Source organism: Pteropus medius, unplaced genomic scaffold (assembly GCF_902729225.1).
Source record: "Pteropus medius unplaced genomic scaffold, Ma_sr-lr_union100, whole genome shotgun sequence".
Classification (NCBI taxonomy): Eukaryota; Metazoa; Chordata; class Mammalia; order Chiroptera; family Pteropodidae; genus Pteropus; species Pteropus medius.
In genome coordinates, this window is record NW_024340849.1 from 15,392,950 (window position 1) to 15,413,547 (window position 20,598).

The 20,598-nt window shown below is 34.9% G+C and overlaps 1 protein-coding gene and 1 pseudogene across 1 annotated transcript; one reads left to right on the forward strand and one right to left on the reverse strand.

The window, feature by feature from the left end:
* Positions 1 to 748: 748 nt before the first annotated feature.
* On the reverse strand, positions 749 to 20,080 carry POLI (DNA polymerase iota). The gene is given in 11 exon segments (XM_039841222.1): positions 749 to 1,842; positions 2,526 to 2,707; positions 2,710 to 2,730; positions 6,012 to 6,142; positions 8,678 to 8,769; positions 9,597 to 9,775; positions 11,461 to 11,697; positions 13,427 to 13,579; positions 16,341 to 16,505; positions 18,387 to 18,497; positions 19,897 to 20,080. Coding segments are annotated over 11 exon segments (2,241 nt in total). The 5' UTR covers positions 20,045 to 20,080; the 3' UTR covers positions 749 to 1,020.
* LOC120590328 (uncharacterized) lies at positions 17,756 to 17,874 on the forward strand (annotated as a pseudogene).
* Positions 20,081 to 20,598: the final 518 nt, after the last annotated feature.

Sequence of the window (20,598 nt, forward strand, 5' to 3'; positions counted from 1 at the left end):
AGGGATACTTTGGTGTATTCTAGAAACATCCCATGTCTTACAAATTATAAAATGTCCACATTCTTATATGCAATTTTTAATCCGGCAGGCAAAGGGAGAAAACAGTAATAACAGGAGAAAGAGGACACCCAACAATTTAGCTACTGTGTATACTTGTTGTGGGTATGACATCCTTAATCTCTTCTACAAAATGTAGAGATGCCAAAACATCTAACCCATTGCTTTTAGATCCTACAGACTGGCCAGAAGGAAAGGACTTCTCCCATTATCTTACAGACCCACCACCTTGTGTTTCTCGTGTCCACCCTTCCCTTAATCTACTTGCATGGAGAATTCCTCCTGGTTCTCTACGACATGTACGCTCCCCCGCCCAAATCCCCACCTGGGCCCTGCCGCAAAATTTATTATTTGTTATTTATTGAGTGCCCTGTGTGCCGGGCATTGTGGTAGGTTCTAGGTGTAAAAGGAGCCATTAACTGAATATACACCACTTTGGTATTTTTTTAAAAATCAACTTATTAAATAGTACATGGTACTTCAGTCAAAGATATCTACATTTTTAACAGGTGAGTTGGCAGTAGAAGTTCTTATTTGGCTGTTTCCTAATGGGCTGAATTTCTTGAGCCATTCTGTATTTCACAGAAAAAAAAAGTTCTTTGCTATAGCATAGCAATGATTTGGCTAGCCTACTGTTTTATATGCAGGCGTATGTATTTTCTCATTCAATTTATGAAAAATGTACTAATGCTGACCATGATATTTTTATTGAAAAGCAATATAAAATAGTTTTAGAAACAAGAGGAAAGTAGTATTTTACATTATTTCTTCTGTTATGAATTTTTTATACATTGTGCCAGAATTTACTTCCCATAACTATTCTTGCTTTATTTGGTACACTTTATATTAGATTTCTACATTATTGCATATCTATTAGTGTTTAATTTATAGGAGCTTAATAAACTACTAATCTGAAAACAACAGTCTTTCCCTTGCTTTTTAGACCTTTTGCTCTGAACACGCTTATTTATGTACAATGTGGAAATCTGACCCTGTTCTCTTCCAATCAGCCAACAGTTCTTTTTGCACCTCTTCTGGTAGCTCATAGAAAATTTCAGGATCAACATCAGAAGGAAGAATAATTTTCTCATCAGTAGAATCTTGCTCTCCATTTCCTAGAAGTCCTTCATGATGTGAGACTGTTGCTATTGGTTGCTTATGGCTATCTGTAGTGTGTTTTTTGGAGAAAAGTTGCTCACTCTGCAAATTTGGAAATGAATGGAAAATAGATACAGAGGGGTTTGTATTAGAAAAGTGGAATCCTTGAGATTCTTTAGGTCCTTGACTCATTCGTTCATCTTTTAAGCTACTGTCTAAATAATGTGAATAATCCTTTTGGCTAGACAGATAAGAGGAACTACTGTTATTTAAGCCTGATGTTCCTGGTTCACAGGGAGATATAGAGGGTATCTGTTTGCTATTGGATAAATGATCTCTAGAATTAAAGGGATTATTTTGCATTTGTTTTGTGGAAAAGAAAGATAATACTCCTCTAGAGGCATGTAAGGGACAACTCAAACTTCCTTTCCCTTGAACTTTTTCTATAGATTTTCCAGAAAGAATTTCTTCTTGAATATCTACTGGAAGTTGCTTAAAGACTTCTTGGTCAATACCCTCAGGAAGTGAGGAAAGTGGAAATTCATCACTGTCCTCTTCTTTAGAAAAACTTATAGTATCTAGTGGAGACTCCCCAGTTCTTGTACTTTCGATTCTTCCAGTTGGTAGAAAATCCCAATTTGTTTCTTTGTCTTTGGATAAATCCTCCATATGAGTGTCTTTCATTTTCTAGAACACAAAGATAACAGAATAATTTAGATATCTAATACCTTTTAAATATTCATGCTGCTGGAGTGTATCTATATCTATTTTCTGACCAACGTATTTCTATCCTACTCAAAAACTTCAATCTTTTTGGCTAATTTCAAACAGCTAGAGATGATTAATCCACCACAATTAGTCACATTATTGTGTGGATCTTTACTCACTATTCCAGGAAGAGGTTTCCTTCCTAGATAGCACTGAGCCAGAAAGTAGGTATGCATTTGAATTCAATTTAATTTCAAAACCAAAAAAACTTAAACATTTTAACAAAAACATTAAGGGGGAGAGGGGAAGTTCCGATAGCTTATGTAAACATTAACAGATAAAAGGATCCAATTTCCAATATCTGAAATATTTTCATATTTACGAGCTAATCATTAGATCCCTGTATACTGTTATAAAATGTTTCAACATCTCCAAAAGAGGAAATCCTCATAATGGTTTTCCCTTTTTAGCCGGTGACGCGTATGTGTTCCTCTTCCATCATGGTACAACATACCTAAGGCTAGCCGCCATACCATGATCAGTACCATGTACATGTAAGCCATTCAAACGACATCACCCAAAAGAATCTCTAAATTACATAAGTTAAATACAAGCTTAGATTTTTTAATTTAACCACACAAATCCAGTAACAGTGTACTTACAAAACTGCGCTTGCCAGAGCGTGAAGTTGTTGATAATGATGGCGTTAAATAATAATCAATAGTCCCTTTCTTAGCAGTATTTATTGCTTTAAGATTGCAGAAGCACACACTTAAAAGGGTCAGATGAAATGGCATCTTCACATTCACCATATTTCGAAAAAGTTTCATAAGTATATCAACCATGGAGTCATCACGTCATAATTTCCTAAATAAAATGTTTAAGAAGACAATATCTAAACACATTATATCATAATTTATAATATTAAGTGTTTAATCTAAATTAAAATCCTGTACAGATATCATTGGAACTTCTCAACAATATATATGAAACTGAGATATCACAGAAATGCCAAATCAGTATAAGTTTTCAAAACATTTGAAATATGGGATTTCTGATTATGGTGGAGTGATGATGTCAGAAAAATCTCTCCATAAAACTATAATAAAACTGAACAAAATTGTCAAAAGCAACCATTTTGAGGATCTCTAAGTAAACCAAAGACAATTAAAGTATGAAACACTGATTTATGAAAAGCTGCTAGAACTTAGTTAAGAGAGTGGGAGACAGCAGCCTCATTGTTTGGGGTTGTTCACAGCCCCCTTTACACGGCTCAGCTCGTAAAGCAGTTCTACCAGGGTGAGGCTGGCTGTAAAAGTCAGCAGCTTTGGTGCCAGAGAGGACAAACTTGATTTGAAGCACAGAGCAAAATACCTAACAGTGTTGCCAATAAAATGAACAAACCTGGTAGGAAACGAATGGAGAAATGGTACAGCTCTCTAGCCTAATGCTACAGTTGTGGTTGCAGTGAGAGATAGATCAGTGGGCCAGCCATAAATTTAACCAGATCTGGAAATGAAAAAACCACAGAGGGCCTAGATAAATTGTCCTTACAATCCCAACTGACCAAGAGGCTATGTGCACGTGGAGTGAAGGGCAGAGAGCACCCCAGCTCTCCACACGACCCTGCCTGGAATGGCAATGAGCAAACCAATGGAGATGTCCGGCCTAGCAGAAAGTAAAAGCCAAGGCAGACTTGAAATGGCCCAAATTGTGAAAGGGTTCTCCAACCCATGTACATATCTGTTGACAGAAGGTAGAAGCCTTCCAGCTCTAACATTTGAGCAAAACCTTTGACCAATCATTCACTAACCACTAAACTGTGAAGACACAGGCATAACTTCCCAGGAAGCTAAAATAAAAATTTTTAATTTTAAAAAGCTGAGCAGAGAAGTCTGGCAACACATCATAGGAAAGGTATATTCTGCAGCTTAAGTCCAGACAAGTTACAAACACAAAAACAAGGCCCACAAGAAAAAAAAATTCCAATTTGTTACATTATATAAAATGTCCAGTTTTCAACAAAATATTACAATATATACAAAAAAATAGGAGCATGTGATTGATATTCAGAGGGATAAAGTAGTCAATAGAAACTGAGTTGGATTTAGCAGACTTCGAAGTTGCTATTACGGATATGTTCAAAGAATTAAAGAAAACCATTTTAAAGAATTAAAGTAAAATATGATAACCACCAAGAAAAGGGGAATCTCAATAAACAAAATCAAACATACAAAGAAAAAAGGAAATTCCAGAGTTAAAAAGTACAATAACCAAAACAAACAAAATCACTAGACGGGCAACAGCAGTTGTAAGATGACAAAGCAATCAGAGAACTCGACAGCTCAATAAAAAAGGAAAGAAAAAAAAAAGAAGAAGAAAGAAGAAAATGAACGGGACCGCACACACCTGTAGGACATTTTCAAGCATATCAACATATGCGTAGTACGAGTCCAAGAGAAGAGAAAAAAGGAAAGGATATTTAAAGAAATAAGAGCCAAAAACTTTGCAAATTTTATTTAAAAAATTATTCTACAGATCAAAAAAGCTCAATAAATCCTAAGTAGGATAAACACAGAGATTCCACACTCAGACATATGATAGTCAAACTCCTAAGAAAGAGACAAATGACACATCATATAGAGGAGAACGACAGTACAACTACGCCTACTAACAAATTATTGCCTCTCAGCTCCAAATTCTGTGATAATGGGTTGGACTCCTTAAATGCTTTAACACTGAACCTGCTAAGCTTCGACAGTAGAGAGCACTGGAGGATCATAAAAGAGGAAGTGGGGCTTCTCCTGATTCCAATGCACTATTTACTTTCTCTTGCTTCCATCTCATGGTCTGTTTGTGGTACATGTGTGGGGACATCCAATAGTGCTCTGCCACAACACGTGTGGCATGCGAAGTCTCTCAGCAACCTCAAGCTCCCGCTCAAGCCTAGCGACCATGTGACCGTGCCACCACCAATTCCAATACCAGCGCACACAGGCCAATGCCGTGAACAGTGTCCTGACTCCTTCTGCACATCCACCTAACAGCCTTGACTTGCCTATACTCCGGAGGGCTGTGTCCTCCAGCTCTTCCCATGCAGGCACCATACCCTCTGGGTTTGTGCTAGCAGAAGAATGTAGGTTCCTTCAACACAACCACCCACCAGCTTCGGCTGGCCTGCATCATGGAGGGCTGTTAACAGTAGCCCTCCTGACATGGACACCAGCTTATTCGCTGCTCTGCCAGTGAGCAAGCTCCCAACGTCCAATTCCGCCTGTGTGCTCACAGACTAGCCTCAGCTCATCTGTCAGCAGGTGGATTTCCCTTGGCCCAATAACTATGGACCAACTCTAGGCCAGGTAACTCAAAGGATTTCTCCATCACCCAGTGTTCTGCAGCCACACATTTTCTTTGAGGGGTGGGGGGGGGTCTCCCCTTTCCAAGTTTGTCCTTCTTTGGGTACTTGTCCTCAGCCCTTGAGTACCTCTTAGAGTTTTCTTTACACCTTTGTAGAGTTAGGCAAAGAATTTTTACATATGATACCAAAAGCACGATCCATAAAAGAAAAAACAAACACAATGAAATGCCACTACACAGCCAGAAGAATGACTATCATAAGAGCAAATGACAATATCTAATGTTGTGAGAATAAGAAAAAACTGGAACCCTCATACGTTGTTGGTGAGAATGTAAATTTTTACTCACACATTGGAAAAAGTTTGGTAGTTTCTTAGTTCAACTTACCATATAACCTAGCAGTTCTACTCCTTGTAATCTACCCAAGATAAACGAAAGCATGTATCCACCCAACGACTTGCCAGCAAGTGTTCACAGCATCCTTTTGCATAATAGCCAAAAGAAATGGAAACAATCTAAATGCCCATAAAGAAGTTATCTCATGCCATATAATTATCATAGTTTCGTTTTCTCTGAACTTGAGAAACATTTTTAACTGAGTCTTTACTTTCGTTATCTATTAAAAAATAACAACAAAGTTTTCTGGTGAACATTTCTGACAGAATAAAGGTATTTAACAGCTCACTAATTCCCTGCAAAGACCCTCCATCTTTGGATCATATTTCTAATTCAAAGTTTGCTTTTTTAAGTGTTTAACCTACCAATTAAATTATTAGAAATTTAGCCCATACCTGTCCCTAACTTCTGAATTATGTGGGATGGAATAGGGCACTGACGACTCTCACGGCTACAGTGCTTTTCAGATGAATGCCGACGGATTATTAATCTTATTGTATGTGGCTTCCTTCCATCTTGGCATACTCTAAAAATAAAGGAGAAACGAGGAATTAGAAAAAGTTTTATCTAAAGATTTTTCAAATTGTCTAATACTTCTCATTTATCTAAAGGTGCCACGTTACTAACTATAACAATTATAAATAGAGCTAACTAGACAGTAAATAACAAAAGTCCCTAAATAGCCCAAATAAATTTTGCAATGTATGCACTAAAATTATTTTATTTCATTTTATTTTAAGTTCCATGTCAGTATCTGGCACATGGTATAAGTTCTGTAAATGATAATTTCCATCTAAATGTCCCAAACCTCTCCTTAATCAACAAGAGTAAGTGAATGGGCACTGTCTCCTCTCCTTTCCTGCTGAGGAAAATGTTGTGGGTCACTACTTTCTAAGCACTAAATTTTAAATGTAAGGCTCTCAGGCTTCACTCAGAATTAAGTGCTACCATTAAAAAAGAAAGAAAGAAGATATAATTATAACAAACCATTTTATAATCCAAGTTCAAAATATAACTAAAAGCAACATATTAAAATCAGCAGGAAATTTAAGAAAATGAGAAAACCATTCACTGACAGAAGCAAATATGTGAAAAACGACAGTTTTTAACATTTTTTAAAAATATGATTACCAAAAAAAAATTAATGAGATTATTCTCATCGAAGAGCACTCCCCAAATAGATCCAAGAGAACCAGTAATAATATCACCAGTATGTGGCATATTAAAGCAATAACTTGAAAGATCAATTATATACTATATTTAGGAAGATAAATACATATGTATGTATCTCAAAAGTGTTCTATCCAAATGGTCCTGGTTTTAGTGTTGAAAAAGTTTTAATGATATAGAAAATTCATTTAAAAAGTAAAAAATCTACTTACTACAGAAACTATGTCATTAAAAAATAATATTTTCCTTTTTATATGTATGGCAACACATTAAAAAATCACGAATATAAAATACAAATATTGTACATTGTTAAACATACTTAAATTGAAGATTTCAAATGGGAAAATGTAGAATTTTGTAGTAAATAATTTTTTTCTCTTACTGCTTAATCAAAAAATTTCTTGACTGCTGCTTTACTAAGATAATAAGTATCTTAAATGGTTCCTATACACATGTTACCAGTTTAAATATCTTCCAGTTAAACTTGTTCTATTGTCATTATACAATTCAAAGACTATGATTTGGTTCCTATAACTAATTAAGAAATACTAGATTATAGTTATTTTCTAAGCAATATTAAACTAGTGCTTAGTAGATAAAAAATTAGATGATTTTATACCTCTTACATACCTACACTATTAATCATCATATACTCTAGAAGGAAAATACATTCACATATACACAATTATTTTTTTGCCAGTCACTTAGATGGTATTAGGCTTCAATCACTGAAATAAGGGGCCATGGTATAAAAGACGGAATGGCAAACAGAAATAGGGATAAATGATTAATAGTTGGTATTTCTCAGGTTTGGATTACCTAGTCTCATTTCTAGGCTGATTCTTCAAATAAGAGAACCTGTAAAATTTATACTTCTTATGGCTTTTCTATGTGAAGAACTGTTTCCAATGGCCAGGCTTCTCACATTAGTCTTATATTTAGTTGAAGCAAAGCAAATGACCCAGTTTTGCTAGCATATTCATGGGCTCATGAGTCATACCACTGGAGCTGGGTCATAGAGTCAGCCACAGATGCATGCAGCAAATGATGAGCTGTATGGCTGGCTCTGCTCAAGACATGAGAACCGCATTGCATGTGACAGCAAATCTGCAGGAAATTTCATTTCTTCAGTTTTCTGAGACTTAAGAGTCATTCAAACACCTTTTTCTCTAGCCACAGTTAGCCATCTTAGCATCATTACAAAAGCACATGTACCTAAAACTGTTAGATATCTGACACCCCATTTTGAGAAATCAAAGAAATGGGAGGAAACGAAATAATACTCTTCTACGGAGTCTTGAGAAATACATATATAATGGCAGAGGAGCATCAGAAAACTAAATGTCTTGTTCAGCTTATGCTATGCTTTTTGTATGCTCAATCCCAGTTGACGCTCTTCATGTACTTACAGTCTAGTAACCCTGCACAGACCCACAATCGCTCACTGCGCACACAGCACCATTTAGCTATTCTTTTGTCTGACTCCATTTTCTTTCACATCTGAGGCAAAGGAGATATAAGCGTACTTCTGCTTTCTTCATCGTTATTGCTCTTAATAATTTCCTATCCTCAACTGTCACAAATTTATAGGTGGATGGATCAAGAGAATCCAAAAAATCCCCCTAGGTTACTATCAGCAGCTTAAGATCCACGATATAACCATAATGTTACTAAAAACCAATGGAACCAAATGGATTAAATTTAGTTAGAAGCATCTGTTACTATCTTTGCAATAGTTTATAATGTAGAGAAATTCAGTGATAAAAGATCTATTTTTTTACTGCTTAGTCTCCAACTAATCTATAAGTTTAGTTCCAAGATAGAACATCAAGTTTCTTTCCATATACTATATACAGAATATATAGGATGATATTGTAAAACAGAAAATCACCTGTTCAAAAGACTAGCAAGTAATTCTTCGATCTTACTTTTCGCTTCGACTTCTGATGAACATTTTTTAAATGAATCTTCTTCACTAAAGGACTACCAAAGAAGCACAAATAGTTATTATAAACTCGAATATCCAATTATCAGTATAAATATCAAATAAATCAACACATTCTTTACGAACATCTCTCATGCTTAGTTTGAGCCATTTAGTTCGCCTTTATATTAACTCGTTTTATCTGCAAGTTATTGTACTCCACCAGAAAGTGCACTGGAAGTCAAGAAAAGTATAAAGCTTGAGTACCAGCTCCAAGCTTTTCTATATGATTACAGCAAGGCTCTTAATCTCCTAAGACTTGAATCTGAGTTTAACCTGGGGCAAGTTATTTAACCTTTCTAAAATATAGTATCCTCATCTTAAAAAAGGAATGAGAGGGAGAGGGAGAAAGGAAGGGGAAAGGATACAAATGAACAACAGTACTACCTACCTTGAAAGTTTGTTGTGAAGATTAAACGGGCTAATGTATATAAAGCATTTAGCGTGTGTCCGTAACACAGGAAAAATATTAATCAGTGTGAACTGGATGATTATACCTTTCTCCATTTCCTAAATCATGAGACTACTCTAAAAACAAGACTTTAAAAATTAAAATATTCTGCCTCATATATGTAATATAGGCTGTTAAAATTAAGTAGCATTCAATCAAAATGGCTAACTCGAGATTTAAATACCAATTCATGGATTCAATTTAAGAATATTTATTAATCTAATATAATAAATTAGCCTCTTCATAAAAAAGGGATCATGTACTAACATAATAAGCAAACTAGAACAGTAAAAACACAGTACTAAAACTAGAACTCTTTATCTTAAATAATGTGGCAACCAGTACTCAATTAAAATAAGTATCATTATTATGCACCTGAGGTGGTCCTGAGGGTGTTACAGGAGAGTTATCCTCCCCAAAACTGAGCTTCTGGATACGCTGAGCAACTGAAATTCCTAATTCCTTTTCTAATATTTTGGATGAAAAGGTCTGAAGATCATGCACACTACTGATACCCAGCCCTTCAAGACGTTTGGTAGTTTTATAGCCAATACCTAAACAAAAAGAAATGCATAGTGTTACAACAGCTTTTCTCCTTAAAATAAACTTAAAATATTAAAAATATATCAATATTTAAATATATAAAATAAACTTAAAATATTAAAAATATATCAACCATGTCTTTAAATTTCATAATTAATATTGTGCTAAGATCAAACTCTACTGAAAATTAGATTGTTGTTCTTCTGCTCAGGGTCTCTGAGTTATATGAACCACTTTGAAAACCTAACAACCCTAGTATAATATAATGACTATAAAGACAACCAATAAATTCTGCTTTGATAAAATTAAATTTTTACCACCTATTACATACATTGTGGAAGTAGTCAAGAGTCATGGTTATTATTCACGTAACAAGAAAGTCACTAGAGCAATTGAAATTAATTAGCATGTATTTATCAGAAACCCAACTGGTTCCTATACACAACACCATACATTTATCTACAAGTCATGTCTGGCAATATTTAACATCCCAGATATAACTAAGAGCTGGAAAACAAACCAACAACAAATGTTCTCATCAGCAAAACCCCTATCACAAAGTTTTTGCATGAAACTCAGTCATATTCATCACAGGAGAAATGCTCAGGGAATTTAGTGCCCCTTTACTCCTCTCATATTTAAAAAGTTAATTCTACAGCTATCTGGTTTCCTTGAGCAGTAAAAGAAATCAAAGGTAATGAGGGTGTAGGGAGAATTATTAAAGTGCAGTGACAGATATTTTCACAGCTGAAATAAAAGAGGGCTAGCAATTTGGCAATAAGTAAAGAGAAAGGTGTAAAATCAACTACAAGAATTCAAAAAGTAAAGCTGGTAATGTTATGTATCAATATATGGTCATCAATTTATTACAACCTGACATAGTTGTTCTTCAGAAAGCAGACTCAGGGTCATCCCCAAAAAATCTTCAAGTTATGATTGTACTGGATTAAGGAAGGCAAGACAGTGTATAACACATTTTGAAATCACAAAAACATTGTTAAAATTATGAAGTTATGACTTAATCTAAAGGTTAAGTTATCACTTAAAGGTTATGACTTAATCTAAAGGTTAGATTAAGTTATGACTTAATCTAAAGGTTAAGCTATGACTTAATCTAAAGGTTAAGTTTCTTCAGTTGTCTTAGGAATTCACTTCCACAGAATTCTATTATGACATCTTATTCCCCAGTAATGGCCCAGAAATGAAGTTTAACGTATCGATTATTGATGGTCTATAAAAACGTTAAGTATTTGATCTTCAAAGATACAAACTTGCCCAATGTCCTCAACAGGTCACTGAACCCCTCAAGAAAATCAATTTCCTCATCTTTAAAATAAAAAAGTTGGCCTAAATGCTTTGGAAGGTCTCTTGTAGCCCTAATATTTTATATACAAATCCAAAATAGAGTTAGTAATAGACCGTCTGTACTCTCTAGATGCAATCTACAGTATAAGTGTATCAACCAGGGCCTGGAAAGAAAGGATCACATGTTTCCAGGTATAACTTGTAAACTATACAAAAGGAGGTTAAACTAAAAAAGGATTTTCATATATTTCCTAATACAGATTCCCTCCAGAAAACATTAGGGGTTTTGGTTTTCTCCAAAGCCAAGTACACAGTTTCTAAGAATTATAATTTTTTTAATTAAATAAATACAATAAAACCAATTTATACTTTTTAAATATATTTGTCTTACCAGGCATTTCCTTTAAATGGTTCAAACTATGAATGAGATCCTGAGTACTTTCAGGTAATAAGACTGTTTGTTGATTTGGTTTAAAGACGCCAGAAACTAATTTTGCCAATAATTTATTAGAAGCCACTCCGGCACAGCCAGTGAGACCCAGCTGATTATACATGGCTTCCCGCATCTCTGCTGCAATCTGAGATCCAACAAGTAGTCTGATGTGCAAGATGTCATGCTGGTTTATAGCTATAAAAACAGCCAATGTTATTAAAAGTCACCACAAAAAAATTTTAATTTTCTTTTTTACAAATGAGTTTAAACAGAATACAGGGCTTATTTAACATATATCCACCACCATCACCCCCAAAACCACCATACTGTAACCCCCTTAATCTGTTTTGTTCTTCACAGGAATTCTGTAAAGTAAATAACTACCACTGGATTGAATTTCAAGGGCCTATGATAGTAAATGCACGTTGGGAGTGATTATGAAAATTGACCTCTCATAAAAAGTTCCTAGTGACATTAGTAAGACTTTTACTCATGTTTACCTATAAATAAGCATAGAAGTATTACAATAAGAAATACTTTTGAAAAGTATCTGAATCTAAACTTTACGTATTAGCTATACATGCTACTGAAAACAATTTTAGATCTGTACATATTTAAGAGGTCTTTTATGAAAAGCAGACATAAATTATATGGAAACACATTTTCTTAAGTGTAAAAATGGTATCAGAGTTATATGACACAGTCCTTATCCTCAGGAGTATTTACAAATAAAGTGTCATGATGTCTGCAATTTATTTTAAAAGGCTCATCAATAAGTCAACCAAACAATTAGAGAATAAAATACAGCTAATGTGGAAGGGCATAATGAGTGTTGTACTATTCCATCAACTTTTCTATAGGTTTAAAGCATTTTTTAAACAAAATCTTGTAAGGAGAATAATTCATAAAGAATAAGACATTTTCTTTTTAGGATATAAAACATAACTCTCCATAATATGTTCTAATCAACAAATCTAATCAAAATCATATAGAAACATGTTTGGAAGCTTCTTGCTACTCGGCCTTTGTCAGTGATGCGAGAGCATAGGTACAAAAGACACAGGAAAAGCATCTTCTTCTGGAAGAGAATTGTAGCTCTCCCTCTATCTTTAACATCAGAAAGGTGGAAATTAAATGGGAGGTTGATCACCAGCTCTCAAGAAAGGAGGATAAGAGGAAGCACATGTTGAGACCCAGGAGCAAGAAGGGCAGGCAAGTATTACACAAAAGCAGAGAAGCTTGTCTTCTAAGTGGTATGATGTGGAAGTCATCAGCAGAGTTACAAGATGCTTGAAACTCGAATTGGATGTTCACTAGAGCATACTGCAGCTTATTTTCAAATGCCGGTATCCCTGGAAATACCATCAGTCATCTATAATATGCAAAAGAGATGAACCACTTTGCTTTCTTGTTAAGAGCTGGCAAAGGTGATCTGAACTGATTAAATATGAGCTTACAAAAGATGACAGGTAGGCCTGAACGAGCTTCCACAAGGATAACTCAAGAAATCAGGGGGCAATATGAGGGTCCTGTTGCCTTGGGGTAATAGAAGAGAACAACAAAAAGAAAAAACTAAGGCAAATTTAGTTTACCTCAAAATTTTGCTTAAAAATAGTCAGAGGAGAATCTAAAATTATTCTAAAAAGCATATTATCAAGCCAACTCCTGTAACTTAAGGATGACCCAAGGAGGTATGGCTCTTAAAAATGCTATGCACAGACTGTGTTGGAGAAATGAGAAGTGCGCAGAGGATTGAGCTACGTGAGCAACATCTAATTTTAGTTTTCTTAGATTCCTGAAATATGGCTATACCGCCCACAAAAGTCATAAAACTTTCAGGACAGTCAACTCACTGAACTTATCGAACATTAAGAAATTCATGTACTTTAAAGTTACTAAATAGAATGAATAAGAACCCACTTACATTGATTATTATATATGTGGCCTGACACAGTCAGTGCTGAAATTTCATCACTGTGAAGCTGCTGTAGTCTTTTCTCAACCATTTCCGTTAGGTCCACAAAATTTTCATCAAATCCAAGTCTCTCAACAAGTGGACTGAATTCTTCCAACAACTCTAAATGTAAATAATATTGGAGCTCAAAGGTAACTGAAGAAGTTCTGGCAAGAATTAGTTTAGCTACTCTGTGCTTACATTAAATATGCTGTTAAAGGTTTTACACAGATTGATAGTTCCACAATACAGTTAATAAAGTTGTCAGTTAACTGGGATTTTTTTCCTGCACCACATTTTGAGTAAAGGCAATATTTTTCCAACAAAGTTAGTTTAAAAATGACATTCCCTGAGCAGATAGTCATAGCAATATATTTAGCTCAATCTCCTATACCTATAATTTCTGTATCTGTAGTACATTAAATATTGGTGCTTATAGTTAATTATGATTTCGAAGTACTGTGTTGAACATAAATTATAATCTTCTTAGAAAAGGGAAAACAAGTAACAATATATTCTAGCTCTATTTTCCGCAGGAGTTTTTAAAGGCAAAACGAAACAAAATTTATAATTTCTATTACTGAATCAAAAAGAAAAGCCACTTAATTTTCAAAATACACCACAATTCACTATTGTGATTAGCCATTCCCCAGCTTATTCCTTAAGCGCAGAAATGGGCAATGACTTACATGTATCGAATGTCCAGTGTCTATCACCACACTTAGTCCTGAAGTCAAATGTTTCCTAAATTGAACTAAACCATGATTTGATATAAATTCAAAAGGACTATCAATTCTCATTTTTAGGATTAAGACTAGTAAAACTTTGAAATCACTGAGAATAATTTTCACTTCTCTCTGAATCACCTATTGATACCAGCTGGGTAAAGAAAACATGTACTATTTTTTTCACCTATCAGGCAAAATCTTTACAATGTGAGAATATACATACTAGCAATGTGTCAAAACAACTTCAAGTGCAACATATATCTGTATGCAAAATTTCAAATGCAAATTACCTTTGATCTAGCAATTAATCTCTAGGAACTTACCTTATGGATATCTCCAAAAAAGGAGGCCAATATTTCTATGTGAAATGTTTACTGAAGCATGTATTTGCAAAAGCTAAAAGTTAGTAGCAGTCTAATAATCCACCACTATCAGGGAAACCATATAATTTATCATTTAAAACAAGACATTTTTGAACAAAAGGAGCTGCTATTAATAATTATTTAGAGATAACAGGCATAAAGTGGGGCGTACTGTCTTCATATTATGAGAGGACTGGTTAAATAAGTATGGAACAAAAAATAATGGAATACTTTGCAGGCATTAAAAAGGATGAGGAAGAGCTGTATGAATGATATGAAAGATTACCAAGAACAAAGGCAAGATGCACAACTATATAACCTCTTCTGTGTATACTAAAAATCAACTTCTTAATATTCAGACACACACAATTTTCCATAGATGTACAGTGCTGTTTTAGAAGTACAGTCTTGCCTTTTCTGCTTGGCTATCTCTTCCTCCCCCTTCAGCACTGCCTCTTCCCCTCTAGAAAGTAATTAATGTTAAAAACCTAGAACATATCCTTTCATATTCCTCTTCCTGCTCAAATAAACACATATACGTATAGGTAGGGGAAGGGCTTGAGCTATCGTTTTATACAATACCTATAGAAAACTATGATATACTTTTTTACATCCTGCCTTTTACTGACTCAATAACAAAATATATCTTTATGAATAAAACATATAGCACCAATGCATTCTTTTTAATGGCAATTAATATTCCAGTGTAGAGAAGTCTTAGTTTAGTCATTCTCATCATAAGCATTTCTTTTCATTCCATATTTTTACCAGTTATGAACCATGTTACAATACACCATTTTGTACATGTCTTTATCATTTTATTTCTTAAGTTCTCAGAGGTTATATCACTGTGTTATAACTTGTATCTCTAACTTGAAAAATTGTTTCTAGATTGTTTTTTAAAAGGCTATAATACTTTGTTTCTACTTTTTCACACATTCTTTATATTTTTGCAAGTATGATGGATATAAAATATCTTATTAATTCAAATTTCCTTAGCCAATAATGAACCTGAACGTTCTTCTTCCACATAACAGTTGAAACTGTGTTAGCTCTTTTTGTCAATTATTCATTCATATTCTTTAGTTATTTTTTTCTTGCTAATTTGTAAGAGCTTTTGGATGTTATAGTTAACCTTTTCATCTGAAAACTGCTACAAATAATAAAAGAACATTTAAAAATTATATAGATTTGCAATACGCCAATACACACATTTTCATTTTTACTGTAATTTACTAAAATATTATGATTTAAACCAAACCTTAGTAGAGAGTTTACCTATACTATTTAGTATATATATAAAATCTAAAAGAAATTAATATACCCTTTATTTTTGCTAATAGTTTTTAACAAGTTTTTAATTATGTTAAACATTACAGAAGCTCCTCCCAACTAACAATGCATTGAAACATAGGCTTTTTTTTTACCATAATTCATTTAAAGTTAAAAATATCCGGCTTTCTTTGGTATATCTTGCCATTTTCTCACTTTTATATTTTGTTTTACATTTTTCTCATATTTACATGACACCAATCATCACAGATTTCAAACTCCTTCCAACTTTACATTTGTCAGCATTACTTATATAAAGTCATTCTCACATAAATTTTTTAGAGTTATTAGCTAAAAGGAATTAACTAATGGCATTTTACATGTCTTAAAAGATTTATGTAGTGAATAGGCATCCTATATAAAAATTAATGCTAAAAACAGTTTCCTTTCCAATGACTGTAATAAATATGCACACGTTTTAAAATATTAGAAAAATAAAAGCATATTTTCCATAATCTGTACCTGTAACCTTATATGACATCTCTCTGTAACGAGTCAAGTCTTCTCCATTAACTAATACCAGCTGTGGACACTTTTCTTTTGCATCTCTAACATTCATAAGTTTCTTAACTCCAAGTTCCCTAGCTTCGTAGTTGCAGGTAACCACCAAATATTTCTGCTGAACCCCTATAAAAAATAAATATTTTATGAGAAAACTGAGCAGAATTGAAGAAACATCTTAAAATATAATTTACTAATGCCATATTATAATTTTATGTGTTTTGATAAGAAGAAAAAGGTCTCAGTTAAAAAATACAACCTCTATTCATCAAAGTTCTATAAAATAAAATTTAACAGAAATGATCATATATTGATATATTGTTAAATGGAGTCTTCAATGAAAAGATACAAATAAAATCCTTTTAGAGTTTTTTCAGACAATACAAAACTGTATTAATTTATATTAATTAACTCTCTATATAACTCTAGCCCATGTTTTACTAAAAAATAAAACAGATGAAAATATCTGAGTACAATTAATTACTGGTTGCTGCTAGAAAAATTCACTTATCTTCTGAGTAACTGTCCAATGAATATAAAGCAAAGTTCTAAGTGCCAACCTACAGCAATTATCAGGGATCTAATTATTGAACTATTCTTCCTAGTCATTTGCAGAACAGATTATACAGTGAGGCAGCACTATGAGCCCCCTCCTTATCAAAATGACTAAATTATGATCATCTACAGACTATATAAAAATTCTAGTTTATTGGTGGCTTAAGACAGATAAAATTTGCCTTTCTCTTTACATAAGTTGACAACTTACCACTATGAAAGTTACGTTCATTTAAAATATGTAAAACAAACATGTAGGAAAAAAAAGGTTATGTCCATTCTCCAATGCAAGACATTTCTTAAAATTTAATATTTTAAACGAGGCAAAGAAACATTTCACATAAAAATTTTTGATGTATCATATATGCCCCAAAATAGAATCACTAGGTTAAAAATAATAATTTAAGATTCATCAGTGAACTATATACAAAATCAGATTTTAACTCCCTTAACCAAAAAAAAAGTTTTTAAATGCACAATTAAATGTACTCACACTATATGTCACCAGCCCATGTGTTACAATGCTACTAGCTGAAATGTCTTTAGAAGAATCCTAACTTCTTGACGCCCTTAGGAAAGTTTAAAGATCCTAACTAAATTGAACTTGGCATATACCAAAAACTTTGTTCAGGAAATCAACTAGGCAGGGTTGAATCAGGATATATAAAACCAAACTAGACACAAGGTAGCAGCAGATGAATCAAAATTGCTCCTTATGCTCTTTAAATACTTACATGTATAAAAAATTTTTGAAATTTACTTTTCCAATTAAAAATATAAAATGTTAAAACAAGCCAATATAATAAAAAGTAAATCCTCTAGTCTACAGCCATGCCACCCTGAATGCACCCGATCTCATCTGATCTTGGAAGCTTAGCAGGGTTGGGCCTGGTTATTTCTTGGATGAGAGACCACCTAGGAATACCAGATGCTGTAGGGCTTAAAAAAAGGAAAAAAATAAAAATAAATAAATCCTCAATATAAAATTTCTCTTTGCTTTTTATTTTAAAAGATACTTGTGTTTTTATGGAAAGCTTGCTCTTTATGCCTTAATATTTAGAGATTTGTTCAAAATTCAATGATTTTATTAGCTGTTACACAAATCAAGAGTTAAATTAGAAAGGGAGGAGATAGATGAAAACATCTATGAAAATGTAACAAAAGAGGTCATTTCTGAGATAAGAGGAATGTAAAATTTCAAACATTGAGAAAAAGACTAAGTTTATTACGGTCTTTTTATTCATCTATTCAGTTGTGATTCTACTTGCGTCATATTCACCATTAAATGAGGCTTATAAAGTTTACACCTGGTAGTGAAGCAAAGATTGTGTCTATTAAGCACCTTAAAAGCTACTTCCAAAATCCATCTTTAGTTAATAAGGCAGAATAAATATAATAAATGAGCAGCTAAACCTATTATACAATGAAAATATTATCAACGTCCATAATTACCTAAAGGTTTGCCCTTCAGTTCCGGATTTGAGATCATTTCTACTTGTGCATAAAAGCAATCCAAATCCATGTGTACTATAACTCTGGATGAAGGACTTCCTGCTGGCACCACTTGACCATGAAGGGATGCACAATATGCAAAGAAATACAAAAATATATTCAGGCTGCTTATCATCTCTGAGCAATTGGCAGTTCCTTAAAACATGGGACTGAGAAAAAAGAATGCAGAGTGATTTTAAAAATTTTTTCTTGAATTTATTATATCTTGTTACAGCAACTTAAAATTACAAAAACCTGAGAGCAACTACATCTACAACAGGGACTTCAGCCCTGTTTACTTAGCATTTCTTGTGCACTGTGTTTTTCTCAGGATAGTAATAAATTTGAGGCGGGGGGAAATCTTGATCAATAATGGAAGACACAAGAGGTAATCTATTACCTGGAAGTTTATCGTAAAATTTAGAGTAAATTAGAAGCGGCATAAAATTTAATCACTGATTTAAACCAACAAAATTATTCTAAGTGGCATGTCCTTAAATTTTAAAAAATCATAAATACTGCAGATAGCAGACCCTACGGGTTCCAGTGGACAATATTTAGCTCTTATATGAGAGCAGGATTAACTGGTTCTGTGCTAAATCCCCTGGCATATAACAGACTCGATAAATACTTGATAAATTGAATGAATGAGTAAATAGTTCTTAGATTTGAAAAAAAAGATAGTCATGGGAAATTTTTTTTTGCGGGGGGAGGAGTGATAAAACAGGAGATTCTAGCTCTTCACACCAGTTTAAAAACAAGGCAGTTTAAATGCAGTGATATTCTATATTTGGATCCTAGAATAAAAAATATAATAGTGGAAAAAAACAGTAAAATGTGAATAAAGCTTGTACTTTAGTCAATTGTATTATGCCGATGTTAATTTCCTTTTTGACAAATGTACCGGGGTGATGTAAGATATTAACGTTAGAGAAAACTATCTCTGCAACTTCTGTAAATCTAAAATTATTCCAAATTTCAAAAGTTTAATTAAAGAAATAAATAAATAAAAGGCATGGAAGGAGAGCCCTGTCCCCGGGCACTGGGGTTGAGCGACACAAGGTTCAGCCCAGAGGCTGGAAGTGAGTCACCAGAGAGGTGGCCACTGCACACGTGCCTCGTCTTCGGTTCCAAGCGAGTCATTTATTCCAGCCCGGGCTAAGGCCGGGCCCCAACCGCTAACAAGTAGGCGACAAGGTTCTCCACTTCTGCAATCATTAACCGCCCGGGGCCTCTTCGGCTTTCATTTGGCTCTTTTGAGAAATTACAAATGCACCCACGTCTAACAATCTGACGCGCCCACCCTACTGCTCCTAGGCGACGCCATCCCTTTCCTGGTCTTCAGCCACAAAACGACAGGCAGTGAAGGGCAGCCCGCTAGGCACAGAAAGGAACCAAGTGGGGCGGGGACAGTCGCACCCAACGGTCGCCGCCGCCCCGGGCATTCGCCCGCCCCGCCCTTCTCCTTTACAGCAAGGGAGGCCACCCGGCTCCGCTGGCCCCGGCACAGCCGGCGAGCTGACAGCCGCCCCCGCCTCCGCCTGCTCCATGGCTCGAGCCGCGTCCTCTTCCTCGTCGCAGCCGCCTTCTTCCTCGAGCTCCACCCCCAGCTTCTCCATCCCGCCGCGGCCAGCCGCAGCGCAGCTTCCGGCAGCTTCCGCTGGGTCTCCAGGGAAACCAGGGCCGACCGCCTCCAGCCGCTCCGGCAATCGCGCCTGCGCGGTCTGGGCCGACCAGCCAGTTACTCGGAGTGACGCGCGGGCTGGGAATCGTGGGGATCCGCGTGCGGAGGATTTCTCCCACTCCAACCAGGCCGGAAGTGAGGGATTGCTGTTCCAAACTGCTAGTCTTTTTCTTGAGGTATTCGGAGTTAGTTCCACAACATGTATTTTAACTCTTTATCTTTACTCGGAGGCCAGCCTGTTCTCCTTGATCAACTGTTAGCAAAATCGCTTACCCTTAGACACTGAACGATTCGTTGTAATGGGGTGGGGGGGAAAGGTGAAAATTATGGTAAGAGCAAGGCGACCATGTAAACTAACATGATTAGCGAGCATGTTAAAGTTTATTGCATTTAGTTTGTCGTTTGATTCAAAGAGATTGTGCCAGATTGGAACCCTGAGTTTGTAATCATCTGAACTGAATGGGGTTTCCATACACGAGCGTCAGAATC